A 26,806-nucleotide genomic window follows, 5' to 3' on the forward strand; every position below is an offset into this window, starting at 1 on the left:
GAAAAAAAATCTTCTCTCTGTTAAACAGAAATTGGGGAAAAAATAAACACGCGGTCTAATAATTGAGGGGGGTTAATAATTCTGACTGCAACTGTGTATATATATATATATATATATATATATATATATATATATATATATATATATATATATATATATATATATATATAACATTCTGTATCTGAAATATGATAATACTTATGCTGAAGCACAAGTCTCTAAAGTGGTACAACAGTCAACAAAGCATGTTAAAAAATCCTAACTGCACACTTGAGAATAAAGCTAGGCGTTCTTGTAATGTGCCGAACGTTGAGTCATCTGTTCAGGGAGCTGCTGCTGCTGATGAAACTGCACACAGTCAGGGGAGATGATCTGTATTGAGGTAGTGAAGCGCTCGAGGGAACAGCAGATTCTCATTAATCCCATGTAATAATCCCAGACACCAATTTGGTCCTGTACTTCTCCATCGACCTACATCTCTTGCTATTATCAGATAGCTGTCACATTTGTAGAAGCATTTTCTGCATACAGCTTTACAGCCATTGACATTTTTCTTTGCTGAATATTACAATTTATATATGAGCTTTCTCATGCAGACATTCAGCACATACCTGTGTTGTTTTCTGTACTTTAAACATTGAATCTAAAATCTGAATATAAAAAATATAGAGAGAGTGCTCAGCATATATGAGTACACCGCTCACAAATCTCTCGATTAAATTCATATTTTTCTATAGGAAGCATTACAATATTATATATACAGAAGTTAAGTCGTACTGAAGCCAAATCTTGAGCTAATCTAACACAATAACTTACAATAATAGTTTTAAAAAAGCCCAAAATGTACGTAGGAAAACAATATTTATTACAATTTTCAAAATAAAGCAAAAATCAAGAGAAACAAATATATTTAAAATTTTGTTGAAATGTTGTAGTTTGTATATATTTTGCAACATTTTGCTTGAATTTAATTACATTATCTTTCTAGTTCTAAATATGTTCTATGACTAAAATATTATTTTAATAAATATATCTGTTTAAACAAAAAAAGTTTTGTTTAAATTCACCAATGTTACCCAAATTCATTGAGAAATGGAAAAAAAAATTTTTTTTAAAATGGGTTGTACTCAGTCACTGAGCACTATATATACATGTTGTGTATACGAAGAACACATTTTACAGTGTTTGTCTATTAGAGGGCAGGACATTTTAACAATCTGAGTAACAGATGTACCTGAAGATCCTCAAATGGTCTTATGTTGTCTGCTCAGACTGGTTATTATCACGTGGCTGTCTCAATCTGATGTAATCTCTGTCAATATTGTGTTAAATAATAGGCATATGTGTGAAATTTTCCCCAAAACTTGTTTGAAAATGACAACAATAGTCATCTTTAATCTTTTCTTAAATTAGTAAAACATTGACAGTTAAAGGAGGTGCTTATAAATTATTTCACAATAACAGACATTTATTAAATATATTGAAAATAAACTGAAATGTAATAAAGATGCGGAATGAATCAATGAATTAACATTTACACTAAATACGATTTTACTCAGTAGAGACCATGGGACAAAATGGCTTGCTTATTAATTAGTTTGCTTTCTATTAATTATTCATTCATTTTCTATTCGGCTTAGTCCCTTTATTAATCCGGGGTCGCCACAGCGGAATGAACTGCCAACTTATCCAGCATATGTTTTACACAGCGGATGCCCTTCCAGCTGCAACCCATCCCTGGGGAAAACTATTAAGTATGATTTCTTAATAATTAATTAGCTTTTAATTATAATAATAATACATTTTATTTATAACACGCTTTTTTAAAACCCAAAGCGTCTACAATAAAGTAAAGACATTAAAAAATACAATAAAAACACAGTAAGAATAAAGGGGATATCACAAATTTTAAAAAAAGTCCTAAAAAGATGAGTTTTAGGTAGCCTAAAACAGTCCAAGTAACCAGTATTCCTAATTCCTTTTAGATTAATTTAAACGTTCGAAACTACAGGACAATTTATTTAATATTTAAAAAATATATATTGTCATGCAACCAAACTGTAAAGGACCATTTGAACTCTAAATTCACCATTTTAGTAATGCGTTCAGAGATGTTAATCGATGTGTAATTTCTGTTTACATTAAATCCCCGTTTTAAGAACAATCTGTTTTTAATATTAGATAGAAATCTATCCAATCATTCTAAAAAAACACACTAGGACACAAAAGAGGAAAGTGGCAGTCAGCTCTCCACACTCTCCCAAACCACCCATTCACATCTTTCACCGACTGCACGATCTTCAAACTGCTGAACAAAACGCAGGCAGAGACAGTCACCCAGGCCGCCCCATCAGAGCAGAGCATCTGCAGGACGCGCCTCGCTCACACCAATCATGACAATGGGAAGGAAACGGACAAAAGCAAAGTTAGGTTGTCAGACAGGCGGATTGGGCAATAACAAACCTCCCACTAAATCTACGGCGAGTCACGAGAGTTCCAACTTTATCAGTGTGACGGGGGACTTCCAGAACACGAGGAAGAAGCGCGCCGCCCGCCCGCCGTGCACACGGTAACCGACGCTAGCCGCGAAAACACCCCGAACGCGCTGCTGCGCCGAGGACTGCGGGATTATTTTTGCAGTCGCGTGCTTTACTATGAAACGCGGTGTCCTCCTCAAGCAGATAGAGGAAGCCAGTCAGCTAGCGAGCTGGCTAACTGAACTATCCAAAGGGGAAGTGGCAGCAACCATCGTTTAAGAGTTTCGCTAGCGTAGCTTCCGCCCAACACACCCACTTTCAGTCTGCTTGTTGTTCGCGTTGGTTTCAAATAACCGGGACTTTAACCAACTTCGGCTTTCCACATAAAGCATGCGTGTGCTGAACGGAGCGTTTCGCTGTTGTTAGCCAGCTAGCGAGGCAAATGGTCTCTCTGGCTCTCGCAAAGGCTCGCTAGCCAGCCGAGACTGGAGTCGGCCTGGAAACACAGCGGTCGTGCTCGTGTTGTTGTCACTCATTAACGACAAAACGCTTTACTTCTATGCTGTTGCTTCGCCTGGCTTTTGGGGGAAATAAGGAAGCATTCAGCGACGCCTTTCTGCGTCCCTCGAGCGCTGAAGTGCCTGGCGCATCTTGGGAGAGCAGATCTCTCAGCATGCTGGACAAAAGAGCTGAGATCATGAGCAGACTGGAGTTTTAATCGTCTTTGGCTCGTTTGGAACTGTCCGTTTTGGGGAAGGCGGGAAAATTAGAGGCAAGAATGAAGAAGTTTTCGCGAATGCCGAAGTCTGAGAGCGGAAGTCTCGGGGGTGGGTCTGGATCTGGTACTGGAAGCAGCAACTACATTGGGAAGGTGTTTGCTGTCGGTCGATACCAAGTGACTGTGGAGGAGCTTATCGCTGAAGGTAAATGCATGCACTGGATTTAGGCCAAAGAAAAGATTATGGTCAGACTTTTGCTACTGATGAAATTTGTAGGAGCCCCTCGGATATTTTCCATAGCATCATAAGCAGTTCAAGAGGGGCTAGATGTATATGCAAACATGATGTTTACGTTAGGTTGCAGCTCATCATCACATCAACAATGATCTTTCTCATAAAGTACTTCCCTAAATCTAATGTCATTTGTTGTCTGTGTCACTGTTAATAATCACATGGTTTTGGATCAGGAGGTCTGGGCTCTTCCTGAACTTGATCTCATGTTTGTCAAACCAGAAAAAAAGAAATCCTGTGTCTTTTATCTTGTCCTCACTATAGATTTAGTAAAACCTCAGGCCTTTTTCAAAGATTAAATTGTTTTATTGCCTTGCGATTACTACTCTTGGCCTTGGCACAGGTAGTAAAACAGTTTATCATCACACATACAGTTAAAGTCAGAATTGTTAGCCACCCTGTTTATTTTTTCCCAATTTTACGGAGAGAAGATTTTTTAGAAACACATTTGTAAACATAGCTTTAATAACTCATCTCTAATAACTGATTTATTTTATCTTTGCAATGATGACAGTACATAATATCTTATTAGATATTTTTCAAGACACTTCTATACAGCTTTAAGTGACATTTAAAAGATTAACTAACTTGTTCTGTAGACTATCGAAAAAAAAGGGGTTAAAGGGGCTAATAATTTTGACCTTAAAATGGTGTTTTAAAAAATTAAAAACTGCTTTTATTCTAGCCGAAATAAAACAAATAAGACTTTCTCCAGAAGAAAAAAATATTATCAACCATACTGTGAAAATTTCCAGAATCTGTTCATCATCATTTGTGTAATATTAAAAAAAATAAATAAATTAAAGGAGGGCTAATAATTTTGACTCCAACTGAAAGCCATGTTATCCCCATACAATTCAGAGAACTGCTTCTTTTTGATTTAACAGTTGCTCACTTAGCAGATTGAAGCAGCTTATTTTGATGATAAACTCTACTGAAGAGTTATAAACATTGTAAGAACCAACTTGGTACACACTTTATGAAATGACACTTTTAAGTAGTCCAGTAAATCCCCGTCTTTAGTGTATTTTAGTGTTTTATTTATGTGTGTGCCATCTAAAACACTCATAATTCTGTCATCTATTGCGTTTTAAAATACTAGTGTGTTTGTTTGTTTCCTGTGCAAATGTTTTTAGTTCTGCGAGTTTCACTGAACAGCAACTTGGCAGCCATCAACTTGCTGACTGGACACAATTATTTAATTTGCCATGAGTGCAAAAGTTCGCCCTCACAAACAACTGTTGGTCTTGAAAAATGTTTTTATTCTTTTCCTTGTTTTGGGGTTATTCATTGTTTATTGAGCTAAATGGTTTTGATCACTTTTTGGTAATTTAACAGTGTTTCATGTAATTTAAAGGAAAGAAAATATCTTAAAATATATAATATTATACAAAAACATGTTGTCTTCATCTTCCAGCAATGATTACTGCCCAAATATACTTTATTTGTTGCATATTTTAAGTTTGTGTACAGATATATTTAAAGCTAGGTTTGTTTGTTTTCTGATTATAATGATAATTTGACACTTCTAAAGAGATTTACCCCAAAATCTAAATTCTGTCATTCACTCGCTCTCATTTCATTTAAACTCGCTTTAAAAATAAATTTAGAATTTACACTTCGATGACGCAGTGGCGCAGTAGGTAGTGCTGTCGCCTCACAGCAAGAAGGTCGCTGGTTCGAGTCTTGGCTGGGTCAGTTGGCATTTCTGTGTGTAGTTTGCATGTTCTCTTTTTACCATCTACGACTTGTGGCAAAAGTAAAGTCGTTTCTCTCTTTTAATGACCTTGAGAAGGTGATCCATGCTTTTATTCTGGGAAGACTTGACTATTGTAATTCTCTGTATGTGGGTATTAGTCAAAATGCCCTAAACAGATTGCAATTAGTACAAAATGCAGCTGCGAGACTTCTGACAGGGACTCGCATGTTTGAGCACATATCCCCAGTTCTTTCCTCTCTGGGCTGGCTGCCTGTTAGGTCAAGAATTGATTTTAAACTATTAATCTTTGTTTTTAAATCCTTAAACAATCTGGCACCATCATACTTATCAGACCTGCTACACGTATACAATCCAGGTAGGTCACTGAGGTCTTCTGATGAATTTATTCTATCTGTACCAAGGTCCCGGTGTAAGCGAAGTGGGGATCGGGCTTTTGCTGTTGTCGCCCCAAAACTCTGGAACGGGCTTCGGCCCCACATCAGACATGCTCCAACTCTACCTGTTTTTAAAAAGTGTTTGAAACACCATCTTTGTTCCTTAGTATTTGAGCCTTTTTAATGTTGAGGGATTTGCCTTATGTTTTAATTGTTATTTATGTGATGTAGATTTCATGTTTAGTATTGATTGTGTTCAGCAGTTTGGGCAACGTTGTGTTGTAAAAAATGTGCTATATAAATAAACTAAACTAAACTAAACTCCAGGTGCTACGGTTTCACTCACAGTCCAAAGACGTGGTATAGGTGAATCGGGAATGCTAAAATTGTCTGTAGTGTATGAGTGTAAATAGATGTTTCCCAGAGATGGGTTGCGACTGGAAGGGCATCCGCTGCATAAAACGTGCTGGATAAGTTGGCAGTTCATTCCACTGTGGCGACCCCGGATTAATAAAGGAACTAAGCCGAAAAGAAAATGAATAAATGAATGAATGAATGAATTTACAATTCTATTAAACATGGAAATCTGTGACCTCAAAGCACGCAAACTAACTTCTTCTAAGTTACCTAGCTCAAAGATTAAGTTAGCTTATGTTTTTTATACACAATTTCAAACATGTTGTTAATTACGATTTAATAAATTTCTAATTTCCCAGAGATGGGTTGCAGCAGTAAATCTGCTGCATAAAACATTAACTGGATAAGTTGGCGGTTCATTCTGCTGTGGCGACCCCGGATTAATAAAGGGGCTAAATCGAAAAGAAAATGAATGAATGAATAAATAAACTACTACAGATTAACTCATTTATGGTAATGGTCATGTGCTAGTTAGCCACCACAACACATTAATATGTGCTAATCTAACTACAGAAGAGACTTGCATGTGTTTTTTTAAGCAACATGCAGTATTTAGTCTTGAAATTTGACTAGTCATCCTTGACAAAACCACAGGCTCTACAGTTTACCACAGTGGTAACCCATCAAAACATCACATAACAGAACATTCAACTCTAACATCTGTTCCTGAATTAAACTAGAGTAAAATTACAAACTAATACTTTTTTTTTTTTTTTTTTTTTTTTTAACATCTGTTCTTATTGTGCAATCTGCTGCAATGCTCATGGAACGATGCTGTCAGATTTAGTTCACATTTTGAGTCCATGTAACTTTCATATTTTATTTATTAAGTACAAAAACAAAGATTGATATTTTAATGTAAAAAACCAATAAATTGGGCGGTAGTGCTGTTGCCTCAGCAATAAGGTCACTGGTTTGAGCCTTGGCTGGGTCAGTTGGCATTTCTATGTGGAGTTTGCATGTTCTCCCTGTGTTTGCGTGGGTATTCTTCTGGGTGCTTCGGTTTCCCCCACAATCCAAAGACATGCGCTATAGGTGAATTGCATAAGCTAAATTGTCCGTAGTGTATGTGTGTGAATGAGAACGTATGGATGTTTCCCAAAAATGGGTTGCAGCTGGAAGGGCATACGCTGTGTAAAACATATGCTGGATAAGTTGGCAGTTCATTCCTCTGTGGCGACCCCTGATTAATAAAGGGACTAAGACGAAAATAAAAATGAATGCATAAGGGTATAAAATGTGTTTTGTTCAGTTGCATCACAAGTAGACGAGGGAGACACATTTCTAGGTACAAAAGATTTTTAATCCTTCTGTTTTTTTAACAATATTAAAGCAGTCCGGTCAAATACATTTTCTTGCACCTCTGGAGGTGGTTGAAAGTTGGTCTCACAAAATTTGTGAGTCATTTACTTTTGTTCTTAGTCTCATCTACTTGTGCTTGGATTTACATGCACAATTAAACACACAGTTGTAAATAGCGCCTGTGTCACACCTCCATTTGTGTATCAAAAAGGACAGTAAAACAACTAAATTCTGGAAAAAGTCATATACTTTTGAAACAAGTAAATGAAATTTTTTTTATTTTTTTTTAGAAACTCTGGTTTCTGTGGCCATTTTGATGTTATTTAACAGCCTGTTAGAAGTAATAGAAGTTGCTTCCTCTATGTTTGACCTCTATGTTCCTCTGACTTTGCTCCTTTTGCATGATCACCATGCTATCTTTTTGTTATTCCAGTGAATTATTTCAGGCAACTCATTAGAGACCACTGTGGCGGACGAAAGGGGCGAGGTTGGCATTTGGGTTAGGGACTACAATTGTTAATGTGAAGATAGTTAGTTCTATCATTAGCCCATTCACAGTAGCTCTCCAAGAACTTATCCACATGATTGCAAAGTAATGAGATGATTTCTAGGGCATTTAAATGAAGACACTTTCAGTCTTGCTATTGTGCTGAGGAAAAATCTGCAGTGAAATACAGTAACTGGTCTTCCCCTGTCAGTATAGAATAAAGATCTTTTCTGTCTGGAAAATTAATTGTGGTCGTTCATGGTTTTCTATGAGAATTAAAAGCAAAATGTGTCAGCAGGCTTTGTGTGGAAACTTAATGGCTGGCCACCTGCTCGCATTTCTGTCAACAAACCCTGTGAGGACTACTCTCTTTTGTCAACAAACTTCGTCTTTTGCCATCTTTCACTTCTTCTGTTTTGACTGACAGAATTTGTTTGATCTTTCACTAAAACAATACCCGCTACATTCATTTGTCACCAGACCAGTTTAGAGCGGTTCCTATAAGGACATTGCACTGCAGTTTGATTGGAGCGTCACTGGTCTGACCTTGAATAAGTCGTGTGCGGAGGTGTTACCCCATAAACTGAGCATGTGCTGTGCTAAGAGCCACTCTGATTTCCTTATCTCCTTAGCCACTATTCAGCCTCTCTGTCCTGTTGACAGGTAAAGGAGAGTTTGGTAATTTGTCAACCCTGAGACTTTTTCATTGACCATACATCGGCGTTATGGCTTCTGTTTTGTTTAGTCATTAGGTAATGTTTCCCAGCACTACATGTGTTTGTTCACATGGATAAACATCTGTCAGTGTAAAAATAGGCCTAAAAAGTCTCTGTAAATGTTTTATCTTCTGGCCTTCTTTCATTTGTCACACAGGAATTGTAATTTAAAAAGCAGTGACACTTTTTGATCACTTTGATAGAACTGCCAAATGTGTTTTGATGTCATTGCAAAGCACGTTGTGTTACAAGACATCACAACTCAAATTGGATATGATGTAATGTAAATTGTCTGTGAACAAGAAGTGTTTGTGAACGTGAAACATTTTACAGCTCTTGTGGCAGTCCAAAATAATTTGACTGAATTGCTAAACAGTAGGCCACATGTATACATAATCATTTTGACTGTGACTCATTTGTTTTACCCATCATTCACCCTGTTTTGCTCCTGTTGTTTGCTGCTGTGTAATTGATTTGCTTGCCATGCATATCAGTTCAGATTCAGTCGCATCTTGAATAAATTGTTGCAGAGTAAATTAGCAGCAAATTTTTATTTTTATCAGAACAATCTCTGTCAAATTAATTCCTCAGCCTGTGATTCTCCAAATTAGAACTGAATATGCTATAAATCTATTATATATCTATATCTATTAGGGCTGCATGGTATTGAAAAAATCAGACTTTTTTTTCTGTGAGATGTTTCTATACGAACAAATTTGTTATGAAATGAACCATTTTTTCCCCCATTTTTGTTCAGTCCAAAGTGCCCGTGATATATCCCATTTCGAATGTCACCCGGAGGGCTGCAGCTCTGCACCGATTAGCTTTAACCCTAATTAAACACACCTGATCAAACAAAGCGAGTCCTTCAGGCTTGCTTGAATCCTACAGGTAAGTGTGTTGAAATAGGGTTGGAACTCAACTTTGCAGGTCTGCGGCTCTCTAGGAACTGAGTTTGACCCCTACAATAGTGCATAGATAAAAGTGAAACAAAAAAACTGCTATTTGGTTTTCTTGAAATGTAAACCGTATTCAGGATCAAAAATTAAACAATAAAATGTCAAATAACACTTAATTGTCTTTATTGGATAAATGATCCAATAAACGTGATCTTTATTAAAGGTAAAATGTATTGTGCCAGAATCAACTCTCTTGTATTGCTCACTCAATCACAGGCCTTAAAAGCACATACAAATGAAAAACTTTCACTCTGTTACAGTTAAACTCCTCAGTCACTCCACAAATCTCACATGTTTTGAACTATGGATCCTGATTAACTATAGTTCCGATTAGGGCTGGGCGATATTGCCAAACAATTTCATATCAAAACATTTAGGAATATTAGGATTTTTTTATTGAACCACTTTAATTTACCAACATTACAAAAGCAAATAGTAAAAAAAAATTTAAACAAAATATATGATCTCTTTATAATAAAATAAACATAAGTGTTAGAGACTCTTAAACTTGATGAATAAAAATATTACAAAGTGTGTACTGGTTAAGTATAAATGCTTAACAAACTTTTAAGGTGTGCTTAATAATGATACAGAAAACCTCAAACTCTGTTAACAACATATTATGATAATCAAATTTGACCTTTCAAGTAAAGGAACCATCAATCATTATTCAAATAAATACTGAATATTACAAATTGTTGAAAGACTACATTACCCTCTATGCTAAAAAAAACTTTCAGATGGGAAACTAGTGGCTGGGATGTACTAGAAAAGAAACCAAAAAGCCACTCTGGCGACATCCTTACAACCTTTTTATTTACAATCTCCTCACTGCTGCTATATGGCACTCATTTTCGCATGTGTTGCTATTCTGACCTGAAGTGACAAGCGCGAGTGTGTAGTATCCTTCACCATTTTTAATGCGCTTTGCACTTGCGCTCCCCTGGCGTCTCTTGTAACTAGGCAACCATCAACCGTTTTCTTAGAGAATGGCAAATAGACAAGCCATTGCTGCAGCTTCGAAACAAGTTTATGGAGAAAAGTAAAAAGCATCTCCGTGTTTGGGTGTGCTTTGTTTGTCTCAGGTAATTAGTCTATTGTTATTACAGAAATGTGTATATTCCATACAACGTGTGAAGCAGATTGGTTAGTTCTACTTGCAAGAATCGTGGTGCATTCGCGGCATTCAGAAAAGTTCCAATGTTTTTCAAAGAGGTGTACCTTGAAAGTATGTGTGCTGCTTGCATACTACATGTGAACCGCTTGCACACTATGTACGTATCGCTCCCATGTGCATGTCATGAAGTTGTGAAAATGACAAAATTCCAAAGTGCGCGCTCAGCAGCCACGTTTTAATTAAACTATAACGTTTCATAGTGAAAATTCATATCAAACTTTTGTTTTTATTAAATGTTATTGACAATAGTGTTCGGTCAATAAATACCAATACCGATTTTATCACCCAGCCCTAGTTCCGATCTATATAAATCCTAATCTTGCTATGAAGATGCACGTTGTGATCTCGATGTTGAAACATGAAAAGGCTTTGGTGGCACATGATTTACTCCTAGGAAAAAATATTATGAATCCATGTGTCTTGCATCTTTTTCAGAAACTAAATGTTATGCTATGTTTTCTCTTTGGCATGTTACCTCCCTTTTGTTATATCTGTGTCATCTTCAGATGACATAACAATTAGCACAGTCCTCCAGTGGCAGCATGCCAGTGTACGACAACAGTCACTCATTTAAAGGAGCTTGCCAAGATGAGGATTTGAAACCAGGGACTCCGTATGCAGGCAAGACCCACAGTGGTGTGTCCTTTTTTCCTATTAAACCACTCTTTGCTACATCCTACAAATCTTATGGTAATATTGATCACATTTTGTATGATTTTTCTTTTTAAATTTTTGTGGCCTGACTTCATCATAAAGACTTTTTGTGGTCTTTAACATTTCAGATGTACCACGCACACACACACACAGTTCTTACACTGCTTTGAGAAAAATAGGTCACTCAAGCTTTGTGAGTCAGAGTAGGGTTGGCATCTCACACCATGTGTTGGCTCAAAAGAGTTCCTTAAGCAATACTCTGTCAAAACACTAGTACTCTGAGATTATCTAACTGTGATTTAGCTCTAATCCTTTTGTCTAAATCAGTATGTTGTGTGTGTTGAATGGTCTTTGGCAACTGTTTTGTTGTGTCTGGCAGCTGACCATATCCACCATATCTGCGAAGACATAACTCGATAAATGTATAATAACAGATGTTTAAAAGATTAATTTGTACTTTGGAGATCTTAAATTCATGTTAAAATGAGGAATTAATGGGGAATTAGTCTTATCATGATGTAAAAGGCATAAATTCCATGGATAGACAAGTGGTTTTAAAAATAGAGAGGTTCCATGCTTGTGCTGTGCAGTGCATTGGGTGTGTGTGTGTAGCTGTTGATGTCATAATTTGGGAACCCTGCTCTGGAATGTAGGAGCAAATGATCACACATTCTTAAAGGAAGAAGGAGCCACAGAGTGTATGAGAGACCACTTGTATCTAAATAGTAAAGAGATATTGAAAGAGCAGTTGGCACTGGCTTGTGATATCTACAAGCCTCTAATTTGTTAGAAAATTAGACAACCGTCCAAAATCTTTTGTTCTGTCATAGCTCAAATATTATATATAAATTTGACCATTCCAAAATATCTTGCTGCCAGTTTGCTACTTCTCAACCGACAAGCTCTTTATTTTTAAGACACTGTCATGCAAATTTTTATTCTTGACTCTTGACACCAAACAGTCGAAACAGTTTATGTACTGTTTTAGCAAAAAAATAAATAAATAACTAAAAACTACCACTGTGTCCAGTGTAAAATCACTTTAAAACTATCGGTGTAATATTACATCAATGCCACGATTCAGTTCGGTTTAAGGTATTGGTTAAGGTATGTTATGGTTCAGTTCAGTTTGTTGAGGAGGCGGGGTTTGCTGTGGCACCAGCAATTTTATTGATAACTACATTTACATTTTACTTAATATTAGCAATAATTTAGCTTAAAAGATTATAAAATGTATACACCAGCCTTACATATTTCCCTTTAATGCAGTCAGCTAGTCTAGATAAGCTAAAATGTAGTATCCTTAACTTAATATACACTCACTAGTCACTTTATTTGGTACACCTTACTATTACAGGGTTGAACCCCTTTTTGCCTTCAAAACTGCCTTAATGCTTTGTGGCAAAGATTTAACGAGGTACTGTAAATATTCCTCAGATTTTGCTCTTAATTGACATGATAGCATCACACAGTTTATGCAGTTTGTCGGCTGCGCATCCATGATATGAATCTCTCATTCCACCACAACTCAAAGGTGCTCTATTGGATTGAGATCTGGTGACTATGGAGGATATTTGAGCACAGTGAACTCATTATCATGTTCAAGAAACCAGTCTGAGAGGATTCATTGAGAGATGCTCTTCTGCATACCTCGGTTGTGAAGAGTGGTTATTTGAGTTACTGTTACCTATTAGCTTGAAGCAGCCTGTCAGTCTGGCCATTCTCCACTGACCTCTTGCATCAACAAGGCATATGCACCCACAGAAACAGCGCTCGCTGGATATTTTCTCTTTCAGACTATTCTCTGTAAACCCTAGAGATGGTTGTGCATGAAAATCCGAGTAGATCAGCAGTTTCTGAAATACTCATACATGCGTTTAGCACCAACAACCATGCCACGTTCAAATTCACTTAAATCACCTTTCTTCCCCATTCTGGTGTTCAGTTTGATCTGCAGCAGTTTGTCTTGACCTTGTCTAAATGCGTAAATGCAATGAGTTGCTGCCATGTGATTGGCTGATCAGAAATTTGCATTAACGAGCAGTTGGACCTAATAAGTATCTAATAAAGTGGCCGGTGAATGTATGTGCGTTTTAGAGATGTAACATGTTTACCAAATTACCAAGCAACTGACAAGCTAATTAACTTAGCATTTCTTATCTGCAGCTGTTTTAAGAGTCAAGCTCAAAATGATTTAAGTGGTAAAAAAGGAGAAGATTTTACTAAAGTAATTTGGGAAAGTAGTATGTCAGTCTTATAATAGTTCTCCACAAAATACTCCTTTACTGGTTGTAAAATTTAGCTGAGTGAGATTTCTCCAGGGTGGAAGCTTTTGCTAAAAATATGCAGCACATCGAAGCGAACGTTTTGTTGTATTCATCAAGTCTGTGAGAAAGAAAATGAAGATCATCTGTAAAGTCTAAAAAAAGAATGAAAAGTCAACCTTGCGCTGACATCAAAGCTGTGGTCGCATAGTGCAGAAACTTTTAGCTTCTCACCAAAAGCAGGCATGTGTCTATTTTTAGAGGGTCAGTATGTACTGGAGATAAATTTTGTGAACATCATTGTGGTGTAACTTGGAGGACTCAAGGGAAACTGATTAGGCACTGTTCTTTAACAGATATTTGTGAGCTGCATGTGGGCCGTTGATGTTTAATGAAAGATTCCTCTGTTAGAGTAAGATATGACATTCAGATCTGTGGGATGTCAGGCAGATGTAAAAAGGAAAAGCAAAGATGACATTTATGCAGAGTTATTTGTAAGAATTACTGTATTCTAAGCAGCATAAATGTATATTTAAAACACATTTGCACAGAGATTTATATAATTTACTGTGTTCCAGAGGTTGTTAAATAAATGGCCAATTTAAGCCATTGCAAAGCAACCATTGCACTGATTTCAAGATTTAACAATGTGTTGTGATGCTCAAGATGAAAAACAATAAAATAATGCTGAAACATGAACACATTACTAATCTAGCGGTGTACTGAATTTATTAGCAACATAAAACAGTGAGAGATTTACCAACACAGAAATTCATAACTTTTTTGATTTAGTGGCTAATTCCTATGAATTCATATGATCTTATTTGTACTGTTTAGAATGATTTGCTTATCCCCAATGAAGGTTGGTTTTTGGGATGGGTTTGGGTGCCAGGTCTCCTTTTTAAAACCGCATATTTTCATGATTGAACGAATTTGCCACTAAACTGACAAAATATAAAATACTTAAATTTTCTCATGAGATTTACTGTTATAAAAGCATGTTTATTTCAAATACAGTGTGCCACTTGTTTCTTTACATCCACTTTACATCCAGTATGTTGTGAGAATGCTGTTTGTGGACTACAGCTCAGCATTCAACACCATAGTGCCTGCCAAGCTGGTGGTGAAGCTCCAGGATCTGGTTCTACATGGCTCTCTGTGCAACTAGATCCTGCTGGACGTCCTGTCAAGCAGATACCAGGTGGTCAGAATGAACAACATTACTTTGTCCACACTTATCCTCAACACTGGTGCTCTACAGGGCTGTGTTCTCAGCCCACTCCTGTAGTCCCTGTACACACATGACTGTACAGACAAACACAGCTCCAACGTCATCGTTAAATTTGCAACGGTGGTGGGCCTAATCACCGATAATGATGAGACGGCCCACAGAGAGGAGCTTCACACTCTGACGCAGTGGTGTGAGGAAAACCACCTGGATTTCAGGGGAGAGAGGAGAGATCACACCCCCATTACCATCAACGAGACACCAGTGGAAAGAGTCAGCACTTTCAAGTTTCTTGGGAGTACACATCGCTGAGGATTTGACATGGACTGCTCACACAGACGCAGTGCTGAGGAAGGCACAACAACGCCTCTTCTTCCTCGGGCGTCTCAGAAGGTTTAGAATGAGCCATCACATCCTCTGCTGCTCGTTCTACACCTGCACTGTGGAGAGCATCCTATCTGGCTGTATCACCACCTGGTATGGAAATAGCACCAGCAGCAATCACAAAGGCCTACATAGGATTGTGCGAACTGCTGGACGCGTAGTAGGAGGTGAGCTTCCCTCCCTCCAGGACATCTACACCAGGCGGTGCATGAGGAAAGCCAAGAGAATTATTAGCGACTCCACCCACCCAAGCCATAGACTTTTCTCTGCTACCCTCAGGCAGACGGTTCCGCAGCATCTGGTCACGCACCAGCTGGCTGAAGAAAAGTTTCTTCCCTCAGACTATCAGACTGATGAACACTTAACAAACCCCACACAGACTCTTCCATACCCTCACTGCACACCATCAATATATAGCATGCACTGCACTTTAACCAATCCATACTTCAAACAAAACTGCCTACAACTATGTGGACACCTATTCATTTTACAGATCGGTGTCAATTTTACATTGTCCGTTTTTTTGTTTATTTATTTATTTTTATTTTTTTAGGAGTATGCTGTTGTATTTTGCACTGTCGTTTTATTTGCACCATCTGTATTTTTTACTGTCTGGAGCCAGCATCTTAGCTTTTCACTCATCATAGCACACATGCTGCTGATGATGTGACCATAAAAGTGATTTGATTTGATAATGAAAAATATCAGAATTTGCTCTTAGGCCCTGGTCCAACAAGACCCTGAATACGTTTTTTGTGTTGAGGCACTTTACCAGCAAGGGTTTTGCATGCTGTTTATGTGCCCTGGTTGCCTTGTGTTCTAACCCCCTGCTGCGCCTCACATTTTTGACAGATCGCTCTGTGTGCTTGCAGTAGAAAAAGTACCCAACATTATACGATCCAGCAGCAATACTGTTGATACAGTGGTTGCCTAGCAACATAACAATCTCAGTGCACTGCTCTTTCAACAAGTCAACAAAAAAAGTAGTGTGATGTGCCTCACCGACTCGTACTCTACATGTTTATCCAACGGCTTTATCTCTTATTAATTATAGGTTAAAAGTGCAGTAGGTGATCTGCCTAAATGCTAACCACTTAGCATATTATCTTTGGACGGCGGGGAGGGACTGTGATTCAGAGCCACGCCTCCTGAAATCGCGAACCTGCGCTCAGCGTCACAACAGCAGACAACCCACTAGTTCATGTCATTTGCCAGTTAGTTGATGTTTGGCCGGCGACGTGCAGAAATGACATTTATTACTAAGCCACACTTACATGCTATTTCAGAGTGAATAATCAGAGTAGCATGGTAAGCAGTATAGGAAGGCTGTCATTGTTCAAAAATGAACCAATGTGAATATAAAAGCAACTTCAGCACAGTAAAGCAGGCTAGGCAGAATAGGGCTATTTACTGATGTGTTGTTGTTAAACTAAATGAGAAAATACATTATCGATGCTGTAAAAGGTCTCTTATGAAACTGAAAATAGTTCAATCTTTCGCTGGGAGATTTCAGTGGCTGAACAACACGTCTGTACATATCATAGACTGTAAAATATAGGTGCATAAGCCATTCATAACAACACATTCTAACATAAGCTTAGCCTGACTAAAATGGTTTTAAAACAGAACATTACCTAACAGTAATACTTCAGCTACGGTGTCGTCCTTCCTCCAGCATGCAAAAGTAACTCCAATATTGATTTGATATTTTCAAAAGTTTCAATTCAGCATTTGATTTTACCGCGTCTGCGTGAAAAGAGATGCACAGGAGTCCAAATCTCTATTTGCTGACAGACAGTTTGAGCTACTTATCTGAATAATGGGAGGTGTCGGCCCGACAATATTTTATTTGAAGAAAATTTTTTAGTTTATGCCTTATAAAAGAATATAAAAATACATATAAACACATTTAGATCATTTACTTTAATTATTACTATTGGACTAAAGAGACTTTTAACCAGCACAACAAAAAATGTTTCCGAAGACAATCACCTACTGCACCTTTAAGTATAACAAAAGATCTTGATCATGTCAAGGCATGTTAAGTAATCATGAAATCACAATTCTACAAATTTCAAATGCAGGCATTTTATAAATGTCAAATGGAAGGATTCATTATTTTAAAATCAGAAGTTTTTTGAATTCTGAAACTTGCAGTATGTGTTTACTGTAAAGTAACCTCTTATGTATATATCAAGAGCGTTTAAATTCTTCATTACATGACCCCTTATTAGGTACTAGTTCCGCCAGCTAGCTCTAATCTGGAATCATGACTATTTTCAGTGTTGTAGTACGAAATGACCCAGAACAATCAGGCAAATGTCCTTTGTTTGCCCTCTCATGCACAGCAGAATCAACATTTGTGATCGTCAGCACATCAGGCTGCCGGCGGGGGGGATTCCATTTCTGGCTCCATTACTGCAGTGGAGAATCTACTTGGGCTAGATTTGCAGGAACATCACTGTGGAACAATACCATTTCTTAGGGTACTACTTGTACTTCCACATTTGAGATTCCTCTGAATTCTTCCAAGATGATGTTTTGAAGAAGTAAATGCAGAAGTGACTTTTTTTTTGAGACTCTGCATGCTATTGCGCCAGTGAGCCTGTCTTTTGTATAAATGTTCCTGCATTCAAATATTTCATGCTGCTTGATATGGTTACAAAAATCTGCACTGATAATATTTTGAACATTTCAAAACATTCTTTAAGTTGATACCCTCATGTTTGCTAACTCAAACCCTCGCTGAGCCTTGGGGAATTGAAGCCTTTTATTTGCATCCTGTTGGCTTTCATCCTGTTCGTCATCCTGTTCATTTCTTCATTTCCATTCTGTTTCATCCTGTTCATTTTCTTGCCAACCATATAATTAACTAACTGCCTGAGCTTCACTAGAGCATATTTCTTAAAAGGCTCCTATTTTGTCATTTTTACAAGATGTAAACAGTTTTTTTGTGTCTCCAGAATGTGTCTTTGAAGTTTCGAAATACCCATCAGATCATTTATTATACCCAATTGAAAATGTCAAATATTGGGTCAGGGTGGATTTTAGCTGTTTTAGTTCTCTTTGTCCAATCAAAGTAGGTTCTCTTTACTTTTTCTTTGGTCAGAAAAAGAAAACCAGGGTTGACTACTACTGATCCTGATCTACATAAAATATACATTTACTGTTATCAAACACTTATTAGGCAATTCAGTTTTTTGAACATTTGCTCTTTTTTTAATGAAAATAATTTGTTATGTGCTATGAGATTGAGAAAGTGAGAAGAGCAAGCTCGACAAAAGCTGTAACTTTTTAAGTGTGTGTTTTGTTCTGACCACTACTGCCTACTTTACTGCCTTCATTTCTAAAATGGTTAAACACTAGTGTTGAATTTAACCTTGTATGAAATTTTAAAAGATACTCTAAATGTGTAACTTAGTAATTGACATTCCAATGTTTTCTATTAATATTAAGAATATTTTAACCACACTGGGAGATATTTTGTATTTAAATTGCCCTTAGATGCTCCCAGGAAAGAAAATAAAAGGACTAATACAATTTTCTGACAAAGAAATCTTGATTTTATGAACTTTCTAATATTTGTACTTGAAATACGAAAAAAAAAAAAAAAAAAAAAACAAACACTGCTAAGTCGTGTACATAATGGTGCGGTGGGCCTCAGTATTACTGGGATATAACTCAAAATTGCACATTCTGTGATGTGACTATTGCCGATGCCATATTGATGCTGAAACGGTATATTGTGCAGACATAGCCAAGACAAAAATGAAAACTGTATTCGTTATTAATCGGTTTATTTATTAAGTATAGTGTTGTTTTATTCTTCTATATGCTTTCAATCAGGGGTTTTCTAACTTTTAGCCCGCGACCTCCAAAATAACAACTCCAGTGACTCGCAACCCCCATTATCGTCAGAGACTGTTTTAAACATACAAACATTGCACACAACGGTGCACTCACACCAATAGGAACTATATAAACACAAGCATATTGACAACACAAAAAAGTGCAATATTACTTCCATATAATTTTTATAGTCATCAAATTTGTTTAATTTAATATTAAACTCGCATAAATAGACTGGTGGGTGCAATGTTAATAGCATAAGACCATTCTTGGTTTATTTTTGGAGAACGCCACTTGAAGATCATCCTCCTTTATTTTTAATGTATGCGAGTACTGTAAAGGTGTCAAAGTTAAACATTGTGTCGTAAAATCAATCTGCTGCAAATAACTCTATTGCTGTGTTGTTAATATAGCATATAACCTTAAATAATATGCATAATATATTATAATATATTACAGCGAATAACCCCTGCAACCCAATGCAAAAAAAATTTATAGGCTGATGGATTTTTATTTAAAGATGTTGTTTTTTTATTGAACTAATAAATACTAATTAGATTTTTTTGTAGATCATGGATAAAATATGCTAATTCTAATAGATTAATAACATCATTGCCCATCATTGTTTCGCGACACCCCCTAGGGGATCTCGACCCTCAATTTGGGAACCACTGTTTTAAATGACCAAAAAAAAAAACATGAGAACAATAGTGTAACAAATCAAGCCCACAGTCTTGCAGATTAGCTTGATAGAAACACCAATGCTAACACCCCACAAAATTTGGGCATCAACACCATTTGCATTTTTTGTATGTGAACAGAATGATACATTATCAGTCTCATGCCTCGGTTTCAGATCACAGGAACAAACAACTGACAAGTATGTCAGAAGAGCACCTGACCTATATCTGTAAAAATCTAGTGTAATTTAGGCCAGTCATCTGTGTTACAAATAGGATTTTATGGCATGACTGAACTTCCTGTCTCTCATTGAAAAAAACAAACTGCTTGCTTACATTTCATGTGATTCGTCACATTTTTATCAGTGTCAGCACCATTTTATCCGATTTAGTTTTTACTTTATTGTCCTTCTTGCACATAATATCAACAAATATGACAATATTTTCTGTGATGTTGTTACAAACTTGAAATGTCAACGATTCGTTTTCTCTTTGTGTCCATACAATGAAAACCAGTGATAAAATAGTATTTAACTATATAATATATAAACTAAAACAGACACTTTTAAGCAAAGACAAACAAGCATATTTTTGTACCTTTAATAGCACTCTGCAACCACTGTAGATATGCTTGCTGGTGTGAAACCGAGCTGTTTCTTGTCTGTATTAGTCATCAGCAGTAAGCAACTGCTTCCCTTGCTCAATGACAGGGTGAACCCTGACACACTTTCTGAGCAGCTTCTAAGATCCCTATTCCGTGCACTTTGTTCATTTCTTTGTGCCTGCAAATTAGTTACACTGTGGAAAGATGTCATGCTGCCTGTGCAGTTCTTTGTGAACTGGCAGTAACTAGTTAAAGTCTTCCTTTACAATCATGTTGCCTGAGATTACCTTTTTTTCTTCCCTAAATTGAAGAGTGAAGGATTTTACACAAAGCTCTGTAACAGAGCAGGAGGAGGGCCTATGCAAAGGGAGGATCAGACAGTTATCTGTTTAATAGCAGCTTTGTTTAGTTCCTTTTTTACCTCTATGTTGAGCACAATAGAGATGTGGCACATTGTATGTTTTTGTTTGCATTTTATATTCCTTATTTGTTAGCTGCATTAGATGAAATGGTTTACAAAATGCATAAATGTTAGTGTATGTTACTCAAAAAGAAAAAAGAAGTGACATACATGGTTTAGTCCAGTCTGGAATTCTTGTTTAGTCGGTCGATTGTTATACATTAATTATAACTAGGGTTGCAAAGAGCTGGAAACTGTTTCAATGGAAATAAATGGGAATCTATTAGGGATGCTCCGATCAGGATTTTTGCAGCCGATACAGAGTACTGATTCTAATGCTTCAAGGTTTATAATGCATTAAGCACATTTTCCCTCCAAATATGAACCTTAAGGGAAGATCTCGCCTCACCTAAAGGAATAAATAAAGGATGTTGCTTATAATCCCTTAAACACATCTCTTACAACCATTTAGGTTTGAACGTCATCATGGCCTGAAGCAGCTTTACAGAAAACAATTCATTAATTCATTTTACTTCGGCTTAGGCTATGTATAAAATACAGGATCGCTTCTGCATCATCCTCTGCTTGTAAACTAATAAGCAAACACCTGCTATCGGTTCACGAGATCAGCCATATTGGTGAGTACCGTTCCGGTCATGAAATATGATTATCGGCAGATACTAATATTTGGCCAATCAATCAGAGCATCTCTAGAATCTGTGGTCTATATATTAATATGGAATATAAAGTCACTTAAGGGGGAATTCCCCCTATTCCCCCATTTTAATGTCACAAGAATATTGGAGCCACATATCTTCATTTGAACCCAAATGCTACATCAATTCAAGTAAGTTGGACATTATTTGGGTAAGGGTAGTGAACAGCAAACATAAGGGAATATATTTTCTTCAATTCAACACTTATGCCATGGTTTCCGCTACATTCATTCTGCCATGTCGGGGCGCCACACTAAAATTCTTCCCGCCACGGCTACATCACAGCTTCTCATTCAAAACGTTCAGTAGAGGTGGTTGTTGTTTTTTTAATAGCAGGTTATAATCACACTAAAACATATTAAAAGGTAAGTGAATCATAACAGCGCAAACCTCTAGTTAGTAGTGTTGTGCGTCATTTGTTTAACCCTTTAAGGTGACATGCTGAGGGGCTTACTGATGCGTGAGGCCAGCAAACACGACGTAGCTTTGAGTTATAAACACAGTCTCCATAATTTTACTTTATTTATAGATATAGGTCTGTGGCTCTGCATACAATAACTTTATCTTGCTGGAGTTTATGGCTGTTTCACTTTACTTCAGGATGCATTATTGCCACTCTGTAGGTAATTGGATACATTAATAAATATTCCTAGCCAATCTAATAAAAGTTGGAGACATACTCGCTACATAAACACAGTAAATTGCACTTCAGCAGCATTTATTTGAGAGCGCACAAGAAGATCTGCGCTTGAGCAGCATATATTTGAGAGCGTGCAAGAAGTTTTGTGCACGAACGGATGAAATCGGGGCGCAAGCAAAGAGATTCGCATGCTCGTATTGCATAAATGCGATCTCGACTTGGAATACTTTTTAACACTTGCATGTTAGCTTATAAACAACATGTTTAGGTTTGTCTATAGAGTTAATACATTTCTTTAAATGTGGAAGTTAAATTAGTTTTCATAAATTCCTGTATTGTTTCCAAAATTTTAGCGACGTAGTTTACATGATAATTTTCCAGAAATTTTGCGTAAATATGCCTAAAATTTTTCGCCCCTTTGCAACCCTAATTCTAACTTTATTCCAAATCAAAACATCTCAGCCATGCAGAAGATTAGCTCTGATTTTATCCCCATCCACAATTATTCCTACTTAATATTTTATTTTCATTTTACTTTTTGAAAGGTTTACTACTTGAAGGTTGTACAACGTTCTTTATTATAAAACAAATTTTAAAGAAAGCTGACATGATTCATCAACTAAATTATTGTTGGTCAAGTAATAGTTTCACAATATGATCACTTAAGATAGATTTGCAATTTCTGTAGTCTTGTATGCATATTACAATTTTTGTGTTGATTTTTATCTGCAAACTGTTTTTCTTCACCTTCCAAAGGTCCTGATTAGTGGGTCTTCCATACAAATACATTTTAAATTCAGGGCAGCTGAACAAGCATGAGTTTGTTAGGCAACAAGTGCAGCATTGTGGGTCCTCCTTTGTGTCAGAGCCCTCTCTTTTTGCCGACCGCTCCGTGACTCAGCAGGCTGTTAATGAGAGAAGGCTTGCCAGTCTTACGTTGCCAGGATTCATTCACCCTGGAACTGATGGGAGAAGTGTTGTGGAGGCATGGCGCCCTTAATGTTGGTTCAAAGCTCCTTGCCACTGTGTGGGCAGTCAGTGCTCGCATTCATTGAGTTTCAGTAAAGCCACACAGAGGTATTTTTACCACTTTTGATTCTCATCATTTTGAATGAGAAGCATTTTTACAGTTAAAAAAGACATGATGCTTTATCATGTGATCCTTATCCATTAGTGTCTATGATTTACAAATCTTCTTTTGTCCCACAAAAATATTTTTTATTTTATTTTGCATAAAATACATTGATACAAGTTCAGATATTATTTGAAAATGTCTACATCATGATATGATACAATTTTGTTGCCATGTCAGGGAGCTATATTGACATGCACACTCGTAATACCACTTCCGGGATTTTGACAATATTCGGTTTAAAATGCAATACCTGCTCCAAGTGAATGCAAAAATATATAGCCTTGTCATATTAGGAATGGGCTGGTAAAAGATTCTAATAGTATGATAACCTTAAATAAAAATTTCACGGTATTGTGATTTACTGCTCTAAAATATGTTCTTTTTAAATGTGTGTGTAAAAAAACTAAAAAAAAATTTCTCGATGAACACAATATAATTTATTTTGAGAAACATTTAAAATATTTTGGAACAGGAAACATGTCAGACTAAATAATTCAACCGAATCACAGATTTCTTTACAATTTAAAAACGCATCTTTGGATATGTTTTCTGCTAGAGATACTGTTGTCCTAAAAAAATATAAAAAGAAAAACATGCATATACAGTAGGAACTTTACAGTTTTACAGTACATTTTGGTTGTTTTAAAACCTTTACTTTTTTCAAACCACGGTATATCTTGAAAACAATTATCGTATCATGCCTAGTTTATATATTTAGAATTTATATTTAACTCTCAATAAAGAGTTAAAAAGAGTCTTTATTAAATATGTCTTTTATTGTTATCGTAAGGAAGTTATATTTCTAATACATGCTTGAGGTTTGGCTAATCACAGTGAACTGGGTGAGCTAGCCAATCAGAGCACTGCTCTTTAATAAGACATTGCAACTCTTTAGACTGTAGGGTATATGCAGAAGGACATTTTCAGTGACCTGGGTCATAATTGGCGGTTTTAAGGTCTGTTTTCTTTAAAAATCAGCAATCTTCGCTGCTTGATTGATACACGATATGAAGTGGATCTCAGAATGTACTAGAAGCACTGCATTAAAAAAATTTTTTTTCCACGCCATGTCTTTAAAATATGAAAATTTATTTCACCCAGTATTTTCAATCCAGTTTCTGCATTAGACTGCTGATCCTGACGGGTACGTGCATGTAAATGGCTTTTCATCTCGTTTTACACTTGAACAACTAAATAAATGCTGAAGTCCCTTTAACTGATTATATTTCAATTACATTACAACATTGATGCTGTAAAAGGAACAGTCTAAAATTGAATGAAATCACATCAGCCGTTCATCCAAAAGTTTAGCGGTATGGGAAGAAACACTAGCTGTGCTCTATTCTAGTACACTCATTAAGCAAAAGAATGCACATTATGGCCTCTTTTACTTCACTCTGAAGCTGCTGCTGTTGTTCCATCTGGAATCATTTTAATACCCTTTATTGTTTTTCACTGTTTACAAATTTTTAGTATCACTCTGACTTAACAGAGTATGCTTAGGGCTTAACAGCCCTATTATGGAAAAAAGCAGTGTCATCTTTTGTGTTTTGCTAAAGAAGGAAAAAAAAACTCTTATGGGTGCGGAACAATTTGATCTTGATTAAGTATGTCAGAGTTTAATTTTCAGGTGAACCAACCTTATAAGGTTGTATTTCTCCTAAGGCTAACTTTGTACACAAGTGACTGCCAACAGTGAGCCCATCCCTAACTTAGCTAAAAACTGCCTCCATCATGCTTTCCTTTTGAATATGCATGCAATGTTTGGAGCAACTGAACAATATCACAGATCTCATACCTGCGTTAAACATGAACAAAAGTCACAGGAGGTCACTATAATCCCTGAACCCATTTCAAGTTGATACAAAGTTCAGCTTCTGTCCTTTAAGATCCGTTCACTCGTTCAGCAGGGAATCACAAGTTTTCCAGCTTCAGATGAGAGAATAAAAACGAAAAGAACTCCATTTACTGAAGGTGTCTTCCTTGCTTTCCTGAAATGAGACGTGGGCAGTTGTAATGGGTTTTAAATTGTTCATTTCCAGCTCTCATTTCTGTTGCACAGTGCTACCCAAACCTGTCTCTGTTTAAATGGCAGTAATATCAGCCATTTTGTTTCTTTCAGATACTCACCATCTCTCCAAAGTGCAAACTCAAACATGACACACTTTAAGTTTTGCTTTGTTTTCCAACCAAATTCAACATTCACACTTTGATATTTTGATATTGTCACAATCTCCGTGATGTTCAACTTTGAAATCCTTTGTTTGCAAATTCTGTGTTTTAAAAGTGATTGTGCATTTATTTCTTTGTACATCTTTGGCATGTCGACATAAACACCTCACAGTCACCTCATTGCTTAAAGGGTCATCCACTGTGATATCAGCCGTGTAAACAAACAACATCTCTGAATGTAATACACTCAAAGTTCAATGCAAAGGGAGACATTGACTTTTACAGAGTTAGCTTAGCAAAGCCTACAGTGAATGAAGTTTGGGGACTACAAAAAATACATTCAGGCTAGTGAGATCATAAACCCTTTGTTACGTGCATATGTCAGGCGCATACACCCTGTTCAGCAAATGGACGTGGCCAGAGGCACTGTAATGTTATAGCTAAAATGTATATTTCCACAGAGCTCATTCTGTTTCTGTATTTGGGCTTACAAAGCACATGACACAAAAAGAGACGTGCTTACAATTTAGTTTTAATTATGTTCCATAGAATTATAAAAAAAGATAGTTCTAGCATTTGACAGGACAGTTTCCAGAATCTCTCCCAGTTCAGTATTGATTTGGCTAAAAACTCCTCAAAGAAGGAGCAGCTCTAACCATAATAGACGAAGCTGTGGAATGTCACAACCTGTGAGTATTTTCATTTGTTAAAATTGATTTATTACATGTAGGGCTGCACGATTCTGGCTAAAATGTAAGTCACAATCAAGATCATGATTCTTTCTCATAATTCTTTAGATGTAAAATAAAGGTTAATATGAGTAGTCTATTATTATAGTTAATCTTCAAACATATCGTCACCTTGGAATTATAAGGTTCTATCAGCGTTCTGAATGATTTTGAAATAATGAGCTTCAAAGTTTTTGCAATCCATATAGCAAACCATATGTGTGCAACATTTTTTTAAGTCTTAATGTAAACATTAACAATAACTCAATTTTGATAAAATTGTCAGATAGAACCTTATAATTCCCAAGTGACGATATGATAAAACAACAATTGATAATACAAATAATAATATTAGGCTTATGTGTTGGTCTACTGTTGCTTAAAATGCTACAGTACATTTTCTACAGTCATTATGGTGGACTTGAACAGACTTTCAATATGTCCTGTTTGTTAATTCACAGTAAAATTATGACATCAGAATATAACTATTTATAATTATAAAATTGATTTATTATGTTTAAGACATGTGCTTGTCATTTGTCATTGACAGCATTATTAGACCATTTGTTTTCACTGGTGATTTACTGTGATAAAACGCACACACACATTCAATTAATTCTTTCAGTTCGGTTCTCAAACGATCGCTCTGTGCAACAAACTGAATGTTATTTACAACTTTATTACTTGTTATTCACAGACTATGCAGGTTCTGT

General features: G+C 36.5%; 1 protein-coding gene across 6 annotated transcripts in view; it reads left to right on the plus strand.

Annotated features, from left to right (window-relative positions):
• The first annotated feature begins 2,482 nt into the window (after window positions 1-2,482).
• Window positions 2,483-26,806, plus strand: part of bmp2k (BMP2 inducible kinase) — a 53,897-nt gene continuing 29,573 nt past the window's right edge. For 4 of the 6 annotated variants that reach the window (XM_073950311.1, XM_073950312.1, XM_005165303.6 and 1 more), the window contains exon 1: window positions 2,483-3,400. In XM_073950311.1, coding sequence (XP_073806412.1) covers window positions 3,256-3,400 — 145 coding nt within the window. In that variant the 5' untranslated portion in view covers window positions 2,483-3,255. The remainder of the gene's footprint in view (window positions 3,401-26,806) is intronic. The other 2 variants (NM_001193540.1, NM_001008644.2) reach the window with 1 other exon arrangement.

The sequence above is a fragment of the Danio rerio genome, chromosome 5 (assembly GCF_049306965.1).
Source record: "Danio rerio strain Tuebingen ecotype United States chromosome 5, GRCz12tu, whole genome shotgun sequence".
In the NCBI taxonomy this organism is placed as follows: domain Eukaryota; kingdom Metazoa; phylum Chordata; class Actinopteri; order Cypriniformes; family Danionidae; genus Danio; species Danio rerio.